Source organism: Lepisma saccharinum, chromosome 23 (genome assembly GCF_977018435.1).
Source record: "Lepisma saccharinum chromosome 23, izLepSacc3.1, whole genome shotgun sequence".
In the NCBI taxonomy this organism is placed as follows: domain Eukaryota; kingdom Metazoa; phylum Arthropoda; class Insecta; order Zygentoma; family Lepismatidae; genus Lepisma; species Lepisma saccharinum.
In genome coordinates, this window is record NC_139251.1 from 6316132 (window position 1) to 6332844 (window position 16713).

Here is a 16713-nt window from a genome sequence, read left to right on the forward strand (position 1 = left end):
AGGACAATCTCGAATCTTGACAGATGATGTTGCACTTCAAGGACTTAAGCAAAAGAAGCAGAAGTTAGTGTCTACTAGCTGAAAGCAACGGCGTAAGCCTAGAGGAAAGAAAGATATGACCAACACTTGTGGCATGTGCAGAAAACGGTATGAGGATGGTGAGAACTGGGTCCAATGCACAATTTGCAACTTTTGGTTCCAGGAACAGTGTGATCCTAATGGTAAGGATGTTTATTTTGTATGCACATGTTGTGACGATGATGATGACATGTAAAACTTCCACTGTCCATTTGCCCCATCACACGTGTCCATATGTGGGGTACATGGACACTTTACACCTTCTATCTATTCTGTGATTGTTTACAGACCTAATTAATGAATGAGTTTGTCTTGTACTATGTATCCTTTGTAGAAAGCCTAATGGTTCCTTACAAATATAGTTTATTCTTCTTCATGCATTCTTTATGTATCATTTCACGACTTATATCATTACGGTGTCCGTTTGCCCCGTCTTTACCCTATATTAATATTGCAAAACTAGCATTAACCTGTGTTATAAGACTTGTTAAAAGTGATGTCCACCTGCATTCACACATTCCTGGTATCGTTTGATGAAATTTTGATTCACACGCAAAAGTTCTTCTTCCGTAATTCTTCCAAGTTCTGCCCATTTAGTTCGGCGATAATATGAGGGTAATTTGGGGAGACTCTATTTTTTAAGGTTCCCCAGAAAAAGTAATCGCACACGTAAGTGTCATGCATAAAAATTATTTGTTCTAACGTGAACTTTGCGACTGGCATTTCAATCGCCTCACTTACACGCAACACACACACACACTGCAATTACACAATGAAGTTGCACTGCAAGTAAACAAAGATCGAAGCGATCTTCTGGAGAAGATAGAAGAACGCCATTCCGAAGAAGAAGTTCGTATGGTAATAATAATTTCTCCCCACATCGCGATAACCGGTATAGAGGTAACTACAATTGGAGGAGGAAAGAAAGTGCTACACAGACGGAAGATTTCGAAAGTGGAGAAACTAGTGTTAAACAATTAGATGTTACCACTTGGAATACGTCTGCCCTGCCCTACACTCCAAGAAACTGAGAAGCAGTTGTTGAGTTGAGTGAATGGCCACAGAGTTTGAAAAATAAAATTTACTCCATTTTCATTTTGTTAATTTTATTTTTGTTTGTGGGAGGATGCCATGCTACGCACTCACTTATTGTATCATTTTAAGTGTTTAATATGTTAATTGTCTATGATGACGTAATTTGTATTGTTCAATTGGGTAGTCTGTTATGGTTATGGACTAACCTTAAAACATTTGATTGTGGGTTGTTAGGACAGAGATATTATGAATGTTGCTGGATAATGGAAGTGACTTTGGAAATATGAATGTGTTCATTTGGTAGTGAAAAATAATTATGATCTTAGTCACTGGCGTAGCATGAGCATTTCGGATGGGAACGCCAAGCTAGAAGGAAGGGTAGGCCTTTTTTTTCTTTTTTTGCTTAAGAGTTTACTTATGGAATTAGCCGACACATTTATTGTCTATTTAAAATCACAATCTCATTGTGTTTATTACATTAAGTCAGCCGGGTTCAGATAAAACATGATCCATGCTTGTTTTATGTAGAAAATAAGATGCCTCAGTGTGCAATAAATGCTTGGAGCACTGGTGTTTTATACCATTTTTAATTAGATTGCTCAAGTCAGAAACACCGTACACCATTCGGAGTATTTTGGTCCACACGTAACACATGTGTAGCAAAACAGTATTTTATAATCAAGGAAACCTTTCGGCATGACGCAAGTAATTAAAAAAACCTACCTGAATCACAAGTGCGGTAAATTTCTCGTATGGGACAAACAGCTGAAATTTGCTAGTTTATTTAATTTGAATATTCGTACTTACGTATTCTGCATTGAGAAACATTGCTGAAGGTGGCATTTCGCTTATTTCACGGAAATAAGCTCTATTTGCGACATATTGAGTAAGTTTTCTTCGTTTCTTTTTGCCTTCGGTAACACGCAAAATGGCGATCACAGTTTCACTACCGTACTCAGCATGCAGTGTTTCCACCCCACTGCACCCAAAAATACCTACGTAGCCCACAAACCATTGACGCATAGCCCCACAAACCATTCATACATAGCCCCACGAACCATTTCCGGTAAGGTTAGGTTAGGTAGGGTCACTATAGGTTACAATAGTTAAAAATTGGTTTCGAAAAAAATATGCGTAGCCCCACACACCATTCTCGCATAGCCCACTAACCATTGACGCATAGCCCCACGAACCATTGACGCATAGCCCCACGAACCATTGACACATAGCCCCACAAACCATTTGTGGAAACGTATCTCCTTCAGTTACAAAAACACGTGTTTGGAAACACTGACCAGGATTGCGTCATCACACACAGGCTACATCCACCTGGAAGTAAATGGATGCAAGAACTTCCGTGCATCGGTCACACATTTATATCGAAAAATAGATGAATTACCGTCAAAATTCAATGAACGATGCGAGAAAACACTTCCCCGAACTTCCAGAAGTATAAAGAAACTGCATTCGGTAAGTAATTTCTCCTGTAAATTTGATGAAATCCGTTTGTCCCTTACGAGAAATTTACCCACAAGGGCCTCTAGAACAACAGTAAACTTCATTGTTGTGGATGATACAAGCATGGACGTCCGCAGGATTTTTTCCAGGGAGGGGCAAGGAAGGTATTTTTTTCCAGGGGGGGCAAACAAGTATCATTTTCCCCCAAAAGAGTGTTGTTCCCTAAAAAAACATTGCTTAAATTTGAATTTATGGTGTTCATGAAAAAATTAACAAATATTATTGTGGTTAAAATGAAATTTTATGTGTGAAGTACATAATTTTTTGGTTGACTTTCATTTTCCAGGAGGGGGGGGCACGGCCCCCCTTCCGGACACCCATGGATACAACTATTGATTGGTTTGGTTTATTTTACTTCGCTTTCTACCACTTTTGGCTAATCGCAAATATGAATATGAGTGATGATGCTGATGAAGTTGATGAAGAGACTCTCACAAAGAACAAACATGCGTAGGCCGGGATTCGAACCGGAAATTTCTGGCGTCTTAGCGCGCTGTGCAAAACACTCTGACGCGAAGGTGGGTGGATTATCCAACAATCGTACACTCTACTGACGTAACAGTGCCTATTAGTAGTAATTCAGAGTTTCAGACCACTGTTTATTGCATCTTGAGAATGCTGATAAACATTTTAAAATAATTTTGTCAAGTGATCATACGATGTTAAGAGTTTTGAAACGAATGCTAAACATTTCCACTGGCACAATATTAGGCAGTTAGATACTAACGAAAAAATATTTTTTAAATAAATAATTTTGTGGGTTAGGTGGTAGAGCAGCCACAGGCTAAACTTCTACCACGAGGACTTTATCAACTTGTTTGACAAAACTTTTTTGTTCTTTTAGTTTTTAATGCACTTCACTGTTCTTGCGATAAATTACACGATGCAGTGGTCATTAAAGATACGTCAGTCAATATTGCGTATTGTAGCATCACACAGCACGAGCAGAGGTACGAGCGCGAAAAACCGGGTAGGAATTCTACTTCTGTCGTCTGCATCGGAAGTACAGCGCCTTGAATCGGAAGGCAGGAAAGGTCACATGGCCCCTAGAACCAATCAGGTGCTCCGTACGCCCGCGTATGGCGAGAGCATTTCGCCCGTGCTGTAGAGATCCAAGCCACAAGCTTTCCCTCCTTCTCTCTGCCTACAGACAGGCATGGTCCTGTACGCCAAACCTAGCCGGCGTCCGGCAAGCAAAGACATTACAGAAATGCTACAACGAGAGCTGTTAGTGGGGCGTTGTAGACGGATCGCGAAAAATATCATTTATAATGCCATTATGCTCAAACATGTATATAATTAGTCACGTTTTACTTTATATTTACAGCATTTACGCATTTTTAAAATTTTAAATCAGGGAACGCCGGGCGTATGTGCGTATTAGGACGCTACGCCACTGATCTTAGTACAATTTTGTTTCTAATAAGGAGTTTAATTGCGAGTGCAAGTGTAATATATTAACATTAACTGACATCTATATATTTTTTTTGTGCGCGAGAGTTAGTAAGGTTTACGTAAGCATATCCTTATCTGATTTCCCACAACCTGAGGGCTTCAAAGTAGGCTGATAAATCTCATACTCGCCGTAGAGGAATAAAAGTAAGCAGATCCATTGAGACTAAACCGGGGAACGTAACAAACTTCAATTGACCAAAATCATTCATTATCATGGGCGTATATATAGTTCACATAAGGTGGGGAAGGGGAGTTCAACTTTTGGTATGATTAGAATTCCTGTATTTCATAAGTGAAAACCTGGGACACCGGTGACTGGAAGCTTTGTTAGGAAGCGGGGGGAGGGGGCTGGACCTGACAAAGTTCAAAGTTGTATATGTACAACATAATTATTATGTACATATATAGAGTCCCATTATCATATTGTTTACACTTCCTAATAAGAAAACAGAAATCTACTTCTAATATATCATTATCCTTGCAATTCCATTTCGGTGCCACAATGAACTAAGCCGCTATCACACAATGAAGAAACTTTACTTGAAAACTGCGGACTGAACAGATAAGCGCCCGAGCACTTAACTGTTTACAGTAAGCAGTTTACTATGCTGCTAGCAGATGACTGTGCCATCGTGGAGTCAAATATCTTTTCAGCATCTTCTTGTAACTCGATAACTCTGTATTAATGAGAGGGAATGGTTCAATTTACAGTTAGATTGTTTTATGAAATTATGCATTTTAAAATTACGCCCAGGCATTAAAATAGTTGCAATGTGCTGACTGTGTTCAGAGAAACGTGAGTTCATTTGTACTACAAAATGGTCCAAAAATGGACGACAGAGGCTTACCTTGTAATATTCTTTGGTGCTCTCAGGTGGTGCATTGATCCTCCTATTGGACGGCTGGATGTTCTAGGTCTCTTTACGTATTTCTTCATCAGTTTCTCTGCTTTGGAATAAATTTAAGTTCTCACCACAACTCTTTATTAGTTTTTTTAAATATCTCTACTACAAATAGAAGAAAGAAGAAGAAAAATGGAGACAGTGGAGATGACATTTTTAAGGAGTATGTTGGGAAACACTAGAAGGGAGATAGAATAAGGAATGAGGAGATACAACAGACAGTGGGAGTGGTAAAGCTTCATGACATAATAGATCAGGTACAGATGGGATGGTTTGGACACATGAAGAGCATGGATGCAGAAGGACTAACAGTAAGAGCTAACAATGCACAAGGAATGGGAATAAGGGCCAAGGGGGAGACCAAGATGTCGGTGGAAAGAGCAGATAGCGGACAGTGTTAGGAAACGAGGAGAAGTTTGGAACACCGTGGAAAGAGATAAATGGTGGAAGATCAGAAGAAAATGGAGAGTCTTGACTTCAATGCCGACGCAGCCAGATGCAGGAAACGGCGAAGGATAATGATGATGATCTCTATTAGAATGCTGACATGTTCACAATACTGAACAGTCCACCTTTCAAGATGCCCAAAATAATGTTGCAATGCATCAAAACAATTTGATTAGAACAAGTGGAGATACTTCAAACTCCCCACAGGTTACACACTGAAGAAACTGAAGAGCTTGCTGAAATGTTTTTCTTGTAGTGGTAAATTGTAAAGTCTGAAAAGTTTCTACAGTTAATGAAAACAATTCCACAAGTCACACTACTTAGTTTTGATACTTTTCTGTCCATCTTGTGTCAAACAACTTGAGAATATTACGGTGTTTCTTTGGCTTTCTTCCAATGCGTTTTTTAAAAATAAATTCCTTTCAAAAGACTCGAGGAAAAATATATAACTGATTTTACAATCTCTAGTTTCTTATCGTATAAATTTCACATGATGTGCAACACCTAGAGTAAAATATGTGCTAAACAATACACAATAATTGCTTTTGGGCATTCTCTGAAATTATCGATTTGACCCCCTTAAATCTACCATGCGTTACATCATCGCCAGCATATCCTTGAACAAACATTTTTTTCTCTAAATCCATACCCAACCAAGAGAGAGTAGAAGTAATAGCTGAAGCTAACCCACATGCTGTTACATCTCCAACAGGAATAGATCGGAAAGATAGTTTCCCATTCCGATATAGACTCGGAAATTATTTATCGACTCTCTGGATTATCGAACAGTTCGAAAATTTCAAATTGAAAAAAAAAATAGAACTTTATGAATGTTCAATATCGGGAACTTATAATGAAATGGTAATTGTGGCGTTATAAATTCACAAACAGCTGCTTCGGGCAGTTAATCCGTGTAACATTATAGAATTTGTGATATGTCAGGAATTATCTGAACATTTTCAAGAGAAATTCCGAAACTATCAGGAATATGGGTCTGCAATCCCATCTGGTGTGTGGAATTAATTTTTCCCATCCTTATCCCGCTCTGTACGTCTCTAAATTACAAGAACAAAATTGTCTGAAGACATTTTTATGAACAAGCTGATATAACAGGTAATTAGGTATATGTAAGCTTATATAGCCTACTATATTTATTTATTATTATTATTTAATTTTCAAACATAAATGTTTATGTACTCTATATTGTGAAACAGTTTTTATATAAAAATCTGTGTATTTTGCCGTCCCGTTGTGTTCAATTTTCATTCAGAATTATGTGAAAAAATGTCCGTCTTGTTGTTTTAATAATCTGGTCACCTTCGATACGTTCGTACGAACAGACACTGGAAAAATATTCACAACTGAGAGTAGATGTGATACTTATCCAAACATGTTATTCTATGATCACAGCCCGCTACTATCCTAGGCACTCGGCCAACCCGTTTGATATTGATAGAATACAATTCCTGCCGCTACTAAGCTGACGGCGCTAGTTGTGAACTTATGACTAATGCTTACGGCATAAGTATTTATATCTCAATAGCGATGCCAAAATAATAACCGGATGGGAAGCATAATAATAATTATTATTATTATTGTTATAATTATTATTATCAACATCATTATACACATTTACACGGTGGTGAACAGCATTAATACCTTATCACAGCAGTTTTACATAAACAATACATGACATACAATTACAAGTTTAGAAGATACAAAATTTGATAAAACATACAATTACAAATGATTAAAATCTTTGACAGCTTAAACTAAACTTAAATAAATATAATAAAATACATGATATCAGATACTTTACAACTTTGGTGCCACACAGCACAACTTGCAATTGACATAAGGAAACCTAAAAATTGAAAACATTTAAACGAAATGCACACTCAATAAATTAGCTTAGAAATAGCTTTAGAGTTGTGCGCACCCATCGCTGGACAGCCTCATGGAGTTCCTCACAATTGTTGAAATGGTGACCACGCAGGGGCTTCTTCATGGCGCCAAACAAGTGAAAATCGGACGGTGCCAAATCGGGAGAGTATGCTGAATGTGGTAACACCTTGAAACCCAGTCGGTCAATAGCAGCTGTTGTTTCACTACTGGTGTGCGGCCGGGTATTGTCATGTTGTAGAAGCACACCTTTGCCCCATTTGCCTTGCATCTTCTTTTGAATTGAACGACGCAACCGCGTCAGTGTTGCCACGTAGACTGCACTGTTAACGGTGGTTCCCCTCGGTAGCCAATCAATGAGGATGATGCCATCACTATCCCAAAACACAGTGGCCATTTGTTTCCCAGCCGTGGGCGCTGTTTTGAATTTCTTGGGTGGGGGGCTACCCTTATGTTTCCACTGCATGGATTGGGATTTGGTTTCCGGTTCGTGGTAATGCAGCCACACTTCATCACCTGTCACAAGCTTCCCCATGAAATCAGCTGGATTCTGGTCGTAAAGTTCCAAAAGCTCCCTGGAAATGTCTACGCGTTGTTGTTTGTGGCATGCGTTAAGACATTTCGGTACCCACCGAGCTGACACTTTACCCATTTTCAAGTCACTGTGCACAATGCGTTGCAGGGTTCGTCTGCTTAATCCCGTAATCCTCTCCAGTTTCGTAAACGTCACATGCCTGTTCTCCAGTATGACATTTTCCACACACGCGATGTTTGCGTCTGTTTTCACACTCACATGTCGCCCTGGACTCTTTCCCTTCTCCGTCGACGTTTGACCGTTTTCCAGCCAGTTACCCAATTATACACCGTTTTCCGTGACACTGCATACTCGCCACGCACAGCCACTAACCGTCTATGGATACATGCCGTTGTTTCCCCTTCCTTCCACAAAAACCAACTCGTCCATCGTTGACCACGTTCATCTTGTTCCATGTTGTCCGCAACAGCACTCGTGACGTTGTGCTTCGACGGCTGCACAGGTCACAGACTACGCACTGTCACACGGTGCTGCCAGCTTTCGGTAGACAAGGTACCTATGCGCCCATCCTGCGCAGTGCGTGGAATTACGCCATTTCATTTTGCATTAAAACAATAAAGTGTAATTCTTTATGATACGCCCCTCGTATTATATATTTGGAAGTTCTACTTGATGAATGATAATTAAAACGATAATATTCCATTTGCGAATTACTATTACATAAACATGTATCCTCTGTCATTCCCAGTGGCTATTTACCGTGTTTCTTTCTCTCCCCCTGCTTTCCTTTCCGTTTCTCCTGATTTATTATTTATTTGATCATGTTACGCCCCCTCACGTTTCACTTTTCTGAACTCCATTCTCCATGTTTGTCCCACTTGTGGAGTTATAGAAATCATGTCTTGCTCCAAATGCAACGCACAAATATCTACCCAATCCTGTAGTTCGGCATTTATATAGACCTAATTTATAAAAGTGACAAAATTCGAATGATCCCCTTGCCAAGTCGCCCACAGTTATTGGTGTTTCGTGGAGCTAAACCTACAAGAAAACATAGAGCCTAGTACCGGCTTTGAGACAGTGTTGTTCTGTTCCACAAATAATGACCATTCTGAAGATGTAAGTACGTAAACTTATCTGTAGATTCTTCATTCCAATTGCGTTTAAGTGTGTTGCTTATTCAACGACAGAAATGTTTGATAGATCTAAATACTTAAATCACAAGCCAGTCTCAATCATAAAGTTCACCTGCTTTAAAAGCGCCTTGGTAGAAGCAGACCAGTCGGACATCGGTGAGTAGCTGCAGAAATTGCAACTTCTTGCAATAACATGCGAACTGGTATAGTGCCAAGGATGGAAGGTTATTGTCAATTACAATACACATTTATAACAATATGAAAAAAATACCAGTATGTTGTTCTTCGTATGACTCAAAAATCTTGTAGTAAATATTGACAACAACTCACGTACTTTCTTCATCCGCAGGTTCTTCCATATCGCTCGACCCAGTCCAAGCTTTGCTGTTTGGATCATGTTTTGAAGATCTACGCATGAGAGACTTTCTAAAGTTCAAGGTTTGGTTTCGTTTTTCCATATTTGGTTTAGTTCTGTGAACAAAATGATTCCTCTCTCTGCCTTCCGGATGGCGCAGTGGTAGAGCTGTCGCCTTGTAATCAAGGAGTCCCGGGTTTGATACTCGGAGGAGGCACATAGTGGTTCGAATCCAACTTTAAACTATAGGTGCAGTCCCGTTTAGACTTACTGTGCATAAAGTGGACTTAAAACACCAACTCAATCAATCAAGGCCTCCCCGATGGCGCAGAGGTAGCGTCGTCGCCTTGTAATTAAGGAGTCCCGGGTTCGATACATGGTGGATCGGATCCCACTTTGAATTGAATTGAATTGAATTGAAAAGTCTTTTTTAAATTTACTACAGTGCGAGATTCAGCCTTGGGCTGCTCTACCACCTAACTCTCGTGAATAAAAGTTACAATACATATTTTTATAATACTGAAATCAAATATATAACATAACATGAATAAATTTGACATAAATGAAAAATAATAAAATTATAAGATAATACAATGACAGATACATTAACACACATACACACATACACACACGCACACACATACACACGTGTACATACGCAATTTCCAGATCGATAGTAAAATAGCATGCACGCAGGTTGAAATATTCGTTGTGTCAGATAAGTGTTTGCAAAATACATGTGTTTACTTTACTTGATTCTTGCTACTTATCCGTACGAGCTAATGCTCAATTATTGTCTTTGCAATAAAAATAATAAGACTTGTTCTTTGAAGTTTTTGGGTGTTGTAGCAAAATAAACATAATCGGGAAGAGCATTCCAAACCTTTGCAGACCAGAGGGAGAATGAGCCTTCGAAACTGAGAGCAGATTGTCGATTTTTTGCCGACCTCTAGTATTGTATGGATGTATGGAATTTCTAAATGTCAGTTTCTCGTGGAGATAGATAGGTGTTTGCAATTTTAATACCTTATATATTGTAGAACACTGATGCAGAAGACGTCGCTAGACATGTTAAGTATTTTGTATGTATTGAGCAAGGGTAGGATGTGCTGATTTCTCCTGATCGAGAGAACGTAACGAATGCAAGAATTCTGTATTTTTTGTATTTTGTTCGATATTTTACGTTATAAATTCTTGCCGTACACCACATCACAGTAATCAAAAATAGGATATATTATAGTTTCGCTGAGATATAATTTCGTTTCTCTAGTGAAAAAGTATCTTCTCCTGTAGAGTGATCTCATTATTGTTATTGCTTTTGTGCATTGCGCTGAGATATGCCCAGCCCAGGAATAATTAGGATCAAAAGTAAGGCCTAGATTTTTAACTCTATCGCTGCGGAATTCTCTGGCACACAATATCTCTTGGCTGCGTAATTAAATTTGAAAAAATATTTTTTTTTATAAACAAATAATTTTCACAATTACATTGCGTTATATATGAGAAAGAACTTTCAAAATTCATTCCTTGCACTGGAAAACCATTCTGTAGTCCCTGGTGGTATGAAATTTTGAAAAATTTTGAAATTTTGAAAAACAAATTTCAAAGAATAATTTTTAAAAAAATGCATTGCAAAATATGTTATAGAGAAATTACAAAAGTCATTCCTTGCACTCTCAAACCATTCTGTAGTCCCTGATGGTATGGTATTTCTCAAAACACGGGATGACGCATAGTGGTGGAGCGGCGTGGAAATTCGTAAGTACGAGGGATGATCAAAAAAAAGTTTACAAAGCCTATTATGGCGTATGTGTTAGACATAGCTGGAAGATCAACACACCTTTTGATGGAGGGCACTCAACACTAGTCCTCGATGTAATCACCTTTTTTGTTCAAGCACTTGGCACAACGGTAGAAGAGGTTTTAAATACCGGTTTCACAGAAACCCGCGTCAAGTTCTCGAAGCCACCGTGAGGCAGCTCTTTTGACATCATCACATGTCAGATAATGGTGGCCAGCCAACCAAATGGTAGTCCCAGCTCAGCTGATATTGAGCGTAATGTTCTTCTGTCCTCACGAATACACTCATCCACAAGAGCACAGTTCACGTCAGTGGTTGAGGTACTGGGCCTACCGCCGTGTCCAGGGTTGTCATTAACAATACTGGTCCGTCCTTCTTTGAAGGCACGACACGACTTCGCAACATGTTGTCTTGAAATTGTCTCCTCCCCATACACCTCCACAATCTGTCTATGAATGTCAGCAGGTGTATTGTTTTTGGCCCACAGGAAACGCACCACTGCTCTCACTTCTACTCTTGACCAATTTTCTAGACGAGTCGCCATTTTAAATGTCCGCTTCTCGGGTATACATGGTCAGAATCCGAAGTCCTCAAACTCGCAACAAGACAAACATGTTATTAATTTACACATAAATTTTCGTTACGTTACAGTGAATAAAACAAAAGTTATATGCTTTGTAACCTTTCTTTCCGATCATCCCTCGTAGTATCAAGATACTGGGTGGCGAAAACTTCAGTTTGTTCTGCTGTGTGTTCAAATACTGAGCGGGGGAATTATTTGATAAAACAAGAAAATGGTGTGTTAATACTGTACTGTCACCAAGTAACTTAGCACTTTCCTGTGGCGAACTTCAATGCTGTTTTGCACTCTGCTCCATGATGTTACGGACGGCGGTACAAATTCTTCATCTGACACTACACAATCACTGTCACCACTTGAAGTCTCATAAAAACTGTCGCTATTATCGTCACAACTTAATTCACCTTCTGATTCTGAGTCGGCAAATAACAGTTGAGTAACATCATTATCAGACAAGTGTTGACGACTTGACGAAGCCATGTTGTTTACATTCGAACATGCATTTGAAACTGACATGTCAGAGCACTCAACGCTCGTATTCTAAACGGAGGCGTAATTAGCGACATCATACGGATATAAACAAAACTACAAGTTCAAATAGTTCCAAATAGTATCAACAGATATCTGAAGGCTACTAAAAGCGACGTACTGCGTAAATGCGACACCCGCAGCGAGTGGAAGTATGAACTCGCAATAATGCGACTTCCGCGGAGCAAGGCACCTGGCGTGCTGTGCATAAATGCGACGAGCGCAGCGAACCATTGATGCATAAATTATGTTTTGGTTTTTAATTTTGATGTTAATTGTATCATAATTTACTTTTTCAAGATAATAGTTGTTAGAGCCTAAAATTGTGTACACGCATTTATTCTGGTTAATTGCGAGCCCATTTGCAGTGAGCCACTTGTTAAGGGTATGTAAATCCCTTGTTTAGATTATCTATCTTGTTTAACAAATCCGATGGTGATGACGATATCATCAACTGCGTATCACCCGCGTAACAATGTATATTACAATGGCTGATGGTCTTTGATATATCAGCGACGTATAAGGTGTATAAAAGGGGGGCCAGAATGGAACCTTGCGGGACTCCTCCATTTAATGTTATCGGTGATGATCCGGTGTCGGCAGGGTAAAAAACCCTTTGTCTTCTTTCGTGTAGATATGAATGAAACCAGTTTATTACAGGCTTCGAAAAACTGTAGTATTTCATTCTTGCTAGGAGAAGGTTATGATTGACAAGATCGAAAGCTTTAGAAAGGTCTAATAATACTAGTATAGTTAGTTTTTTATCGTTAATCGAACGTAAAATATTGTCCGTGACAGATAATAATGCCGTGGTTGTACTATGAGAAGCACGGAAACCTGATTGAAAATCAGGTAAGATTTTATATTTTGCAATTTAATATTTTAATTGTAGAGATACTATCTTTTCTGTGAATTTTGAAATATTGATAGGACGCTAATTGGTCTTAAATAGCTTAGAGAGGTTAACGTCTGCCTTTTGGGGAGCTTTTTGAACTCGAGCTTCTTTCCATGCATTTGGAAATTGGCTGGTTTTCAGAGAAAAAATTATAGTATGCGTGAGTGCCGGAAGTATGAAGGGAAGGGCCAGTTTAAGCATTTTGCACGTAATGTTGTTCATTCCTGCAGCATTTGATCGAATGCTGTACACTGCCTTTTCAACCTCAGAATCTTGAACCTGGCGAAAGGATAATTCTTTTGCATCGTTTAGCAAGCTTAACTGTAGGTCCAGTACCGATTAGCCTTACTGTGCATAAAGTGGACTTAAAACATTGAATCAATCAATCAATCAAAACAATGCTTCCTCACTGCTTGTTTCGAGAATTTTTTACAATTTATTCTATGTATATGGTTTATTCTTATGCTAAACACCATCATTATATTCTGTTCAAGAAGAAAATAAGCAATAAAATGTGTTGTATTAGAATATTATCAGCTTCTGATTGTGATATCGTGCATTGCCTGCGAATCGTATTATAATTCTGAAGAAATGAATCCTGTTGAGTTGTTGTTTTAAGTCCACTTTCTGCACAGATAGGCTAATTGGGATTGGACTTTTAGTTTTAAGTAGGATCCGAACCACTAAAGGCATCCATAGGGTATCGCCTTGATGACACTGCGCTTCAGAGGAGACACTGAAGAAATTAATCCACGGTATTTCATATAAAATTGAACCTGTGTAAAAATTTACAATTTAAAAGTGTTATACAATCTTAATCACTCGACACCATACATAACACTTTGATGTAGAATTCTCCCAAACAACTACACTTCTCAATTGCATTAGGGTCTTTCCGATTTGTGGTTAGAAATTGCAACATACATCCCCCATATACGTGATAACATGGTAATATATTTTTCATTTTAAAATATTTTGGAAACTTCGAAAATGTAATTTTTGTAAAAAAAAGTTTCGGAATTTCCTGCATTTTTAAACCCGGTAAAAATGGACAACTTATTCAGGTTTCATTAAAAATTGAATAGAACAGAGGATGGTTAAGTCAGAAGTTTGTAACATTATAGTTAAAAGAAAATCATGCTATTCTAACTCATCATGAAATTTTCATATGATGCCAAAATCCTTTGAAAAAGTTGTGATGAATATTCTGCCTGATATCGAACATATTGGAGAAATTTGCGTTGAATTTTAAACGTACCATTGAAGCTCATATTGCTTGGAATGGATTATTTCTTCGATTTTTTACTTGTGTTTCCAGAAATTCAATTTTCCTTTAAACGAATGAAACGTGTAACACGCAAGACCTCCCAGTAATGTGTCTGAAACATTCTGAAGAATTTTAAAACAAGCGTTTAGTACACAGTGAAGGATGTGAAAAGGAAAATAACTTTTTGGTCTGTCAACTTGTCATCTTGCGTTGGCCGATATCATCCCTACAAAATCATACGATGTATATTTACATACCTTTTACCAATTTATAGAGTTAGTTATGACGAAAGAGTTGTCCGACTCCATTCAATAAGCTCAAGAATGTAGGCTACAGGTAGCTTTGATTGATTGATTGGTTCGTTTTATTTTACTTCACATTTTGTGCCACTTTTGGCTAATTTACGAAGATGTGAATGAGAGATGAAGTGATGAAATTGATGAATGGACACTCACAAACATTCATGCCCAGGCCAGGATTCGAACTCGGGACCCCTGTACAGCTACTTTTGAGAATAAAAAAAAATGGTACAAGAATGGACACCTGCACTGGCATTTGCATTCACGTTCCACACAGTGATGGATGAATAAAGCCAAGTCCTGGGATCGGATGCAACCATGACCATGAGGTTCTCCGAATACCCTGTCTCATTTATCTCTGGAGCAAGACTTTATTTTCGTTCGCTCCAGAGATAGTTGAGACAGAGTGTAGTAAATTATGCATTTGCTATAGAAATATCCGGAAATAAGTATGTGATAAATTACATCACGCCTTCAACATGCATTCTTTAGGCAAAAATGAGAATAATATTGAAGTTTCCTCATAATGCGAGAATACAAATTCCAAAGAGAAATTGCATTTGATTTTTGTCTTTGTTTAGTAAGCTTCGAATACCGCAAAAAGACGTTGGAGAATTGCATCAAAAAATATGTTTCCAAAGTTTGTTCTAAGTATACTTTATGCCAACTGGAACTGATTGCAAGGCGACACAATTATTCACAATGCATCAGAAGCTGAGGAAATTGCCACTGACGTATTTCTCCATCTTTATGGTGTACTTGGCAACATTTAGGTAATCATATCCTCAACCTTGACTGCAGTTTGGCGAGGGTAGCCCGTATATTGTTGCTCAATTTTGAACGCTGGACACGTACGGGTGATCAAATTCATTTCAATATCCCGTCCCGTGATTTCTCACTCCTTTAACACTAAAATAGGCTGAAGGGGTCAAAATTGCCCTACCTTCACTGTTTCTTTAATAACTATCCCGTTTATTTTATTTTCTCCTCGAAATTTTGTGACTTTTCATAAATCTTTCTTCTTGTTTAAATGTTATATTGACATCAACAAAATATAATTTCTTTCTGTGAAATTTCATGTTGCATCCCAAGTTTTATTTATATCTGCTACAATATCAGTGTTAGGTTATGGTTCCTGTGTAATCCTGTCTTTAGCATGTTCCCACATGTCACTGTTTACATGTCATGTAGGTTGTGTTCTTGGACCGGGAAGGGCGTCTAGGAATATATCGCGTCAAGTAGCAGTTTCTCGTGGTCAGTGACGTGCACTGAGGAGTAGCTAGTCTAGCAGAGATAGATCAATCAATCTCACGTCTCACATTCTTTTCAAATCACAATATTTATTGTCTTGAAGCCACAGTTCATATGCAACACTTCTTTTCTATGCGCTTCTCGTCCCTCGACGTCATCAGCTGGCAAGGCTGGATACTCTAGTTGGCTTCTCCTCCGCATTACCAGATCCAGGTAGAGACAGCCGCCCGAAGGGAAAGGGATGATTTCTGCCTCCCTTGCCCCTCGCCCTCCGCTCCTATGGTTGAAAACCCATACTTTCAGGTCCTCCAGTCTATCTCCTACACGATAAATAGGGGATTGGTTTCCCTTTGATTCCTTTGTAAATCCTCTAAAGAACTCAGGGGAAAATTTTACTTATATTTATATTTACTTATATTGCCTGTATTTACACAGCAACTTTTTACACGTTGTACAATATGTATGTATAATATGGGATGTAGTTTTATTTGTTTATGAAATGGGAACTTACTTGCATTATGTGCAGACAAAAATCTTATGGTTTCATTTCTTTTTTAATATGAAATATATAATGATTAAATAACAAATATTTGCTCACGCTTTCGTTTTGTGGTGTTTTATTTAAATATTATATTATTTTGGGCTCTGCCGCGGTGGCTCAGTCGGTAACGCGTCTGCTAAAGGTCTACCATGCTAAAGGTCCCGGGTTCGATCCCCGGCCGGTTCAAA

At 38.5% G+C, this 16713-nt stretch overlaps 1 protein-coding gene across 1 annotated transcript in view; it reads left to right on the forward strand.

Annotated features, from left to right (window-relative positions):
- The window catches only part of LOC145977863 (uncharacterized), a 263309-nt gene that overhangs the window by 195097 nt on the left and 51499 nt on the right, over positions 1 to 16713 (forward strand). Inside the window, exon 15 of the mRNA XM_083110188.1 lies at positions 9358 to 9446. Within this exon, the coding sequence (XP_082966314.1) occupies positions 9358 to 9446 (89 nt within the window). The remainder of the gene's footprint in view (positions 1 to 9357; positions 9447 to 16713) is intronic.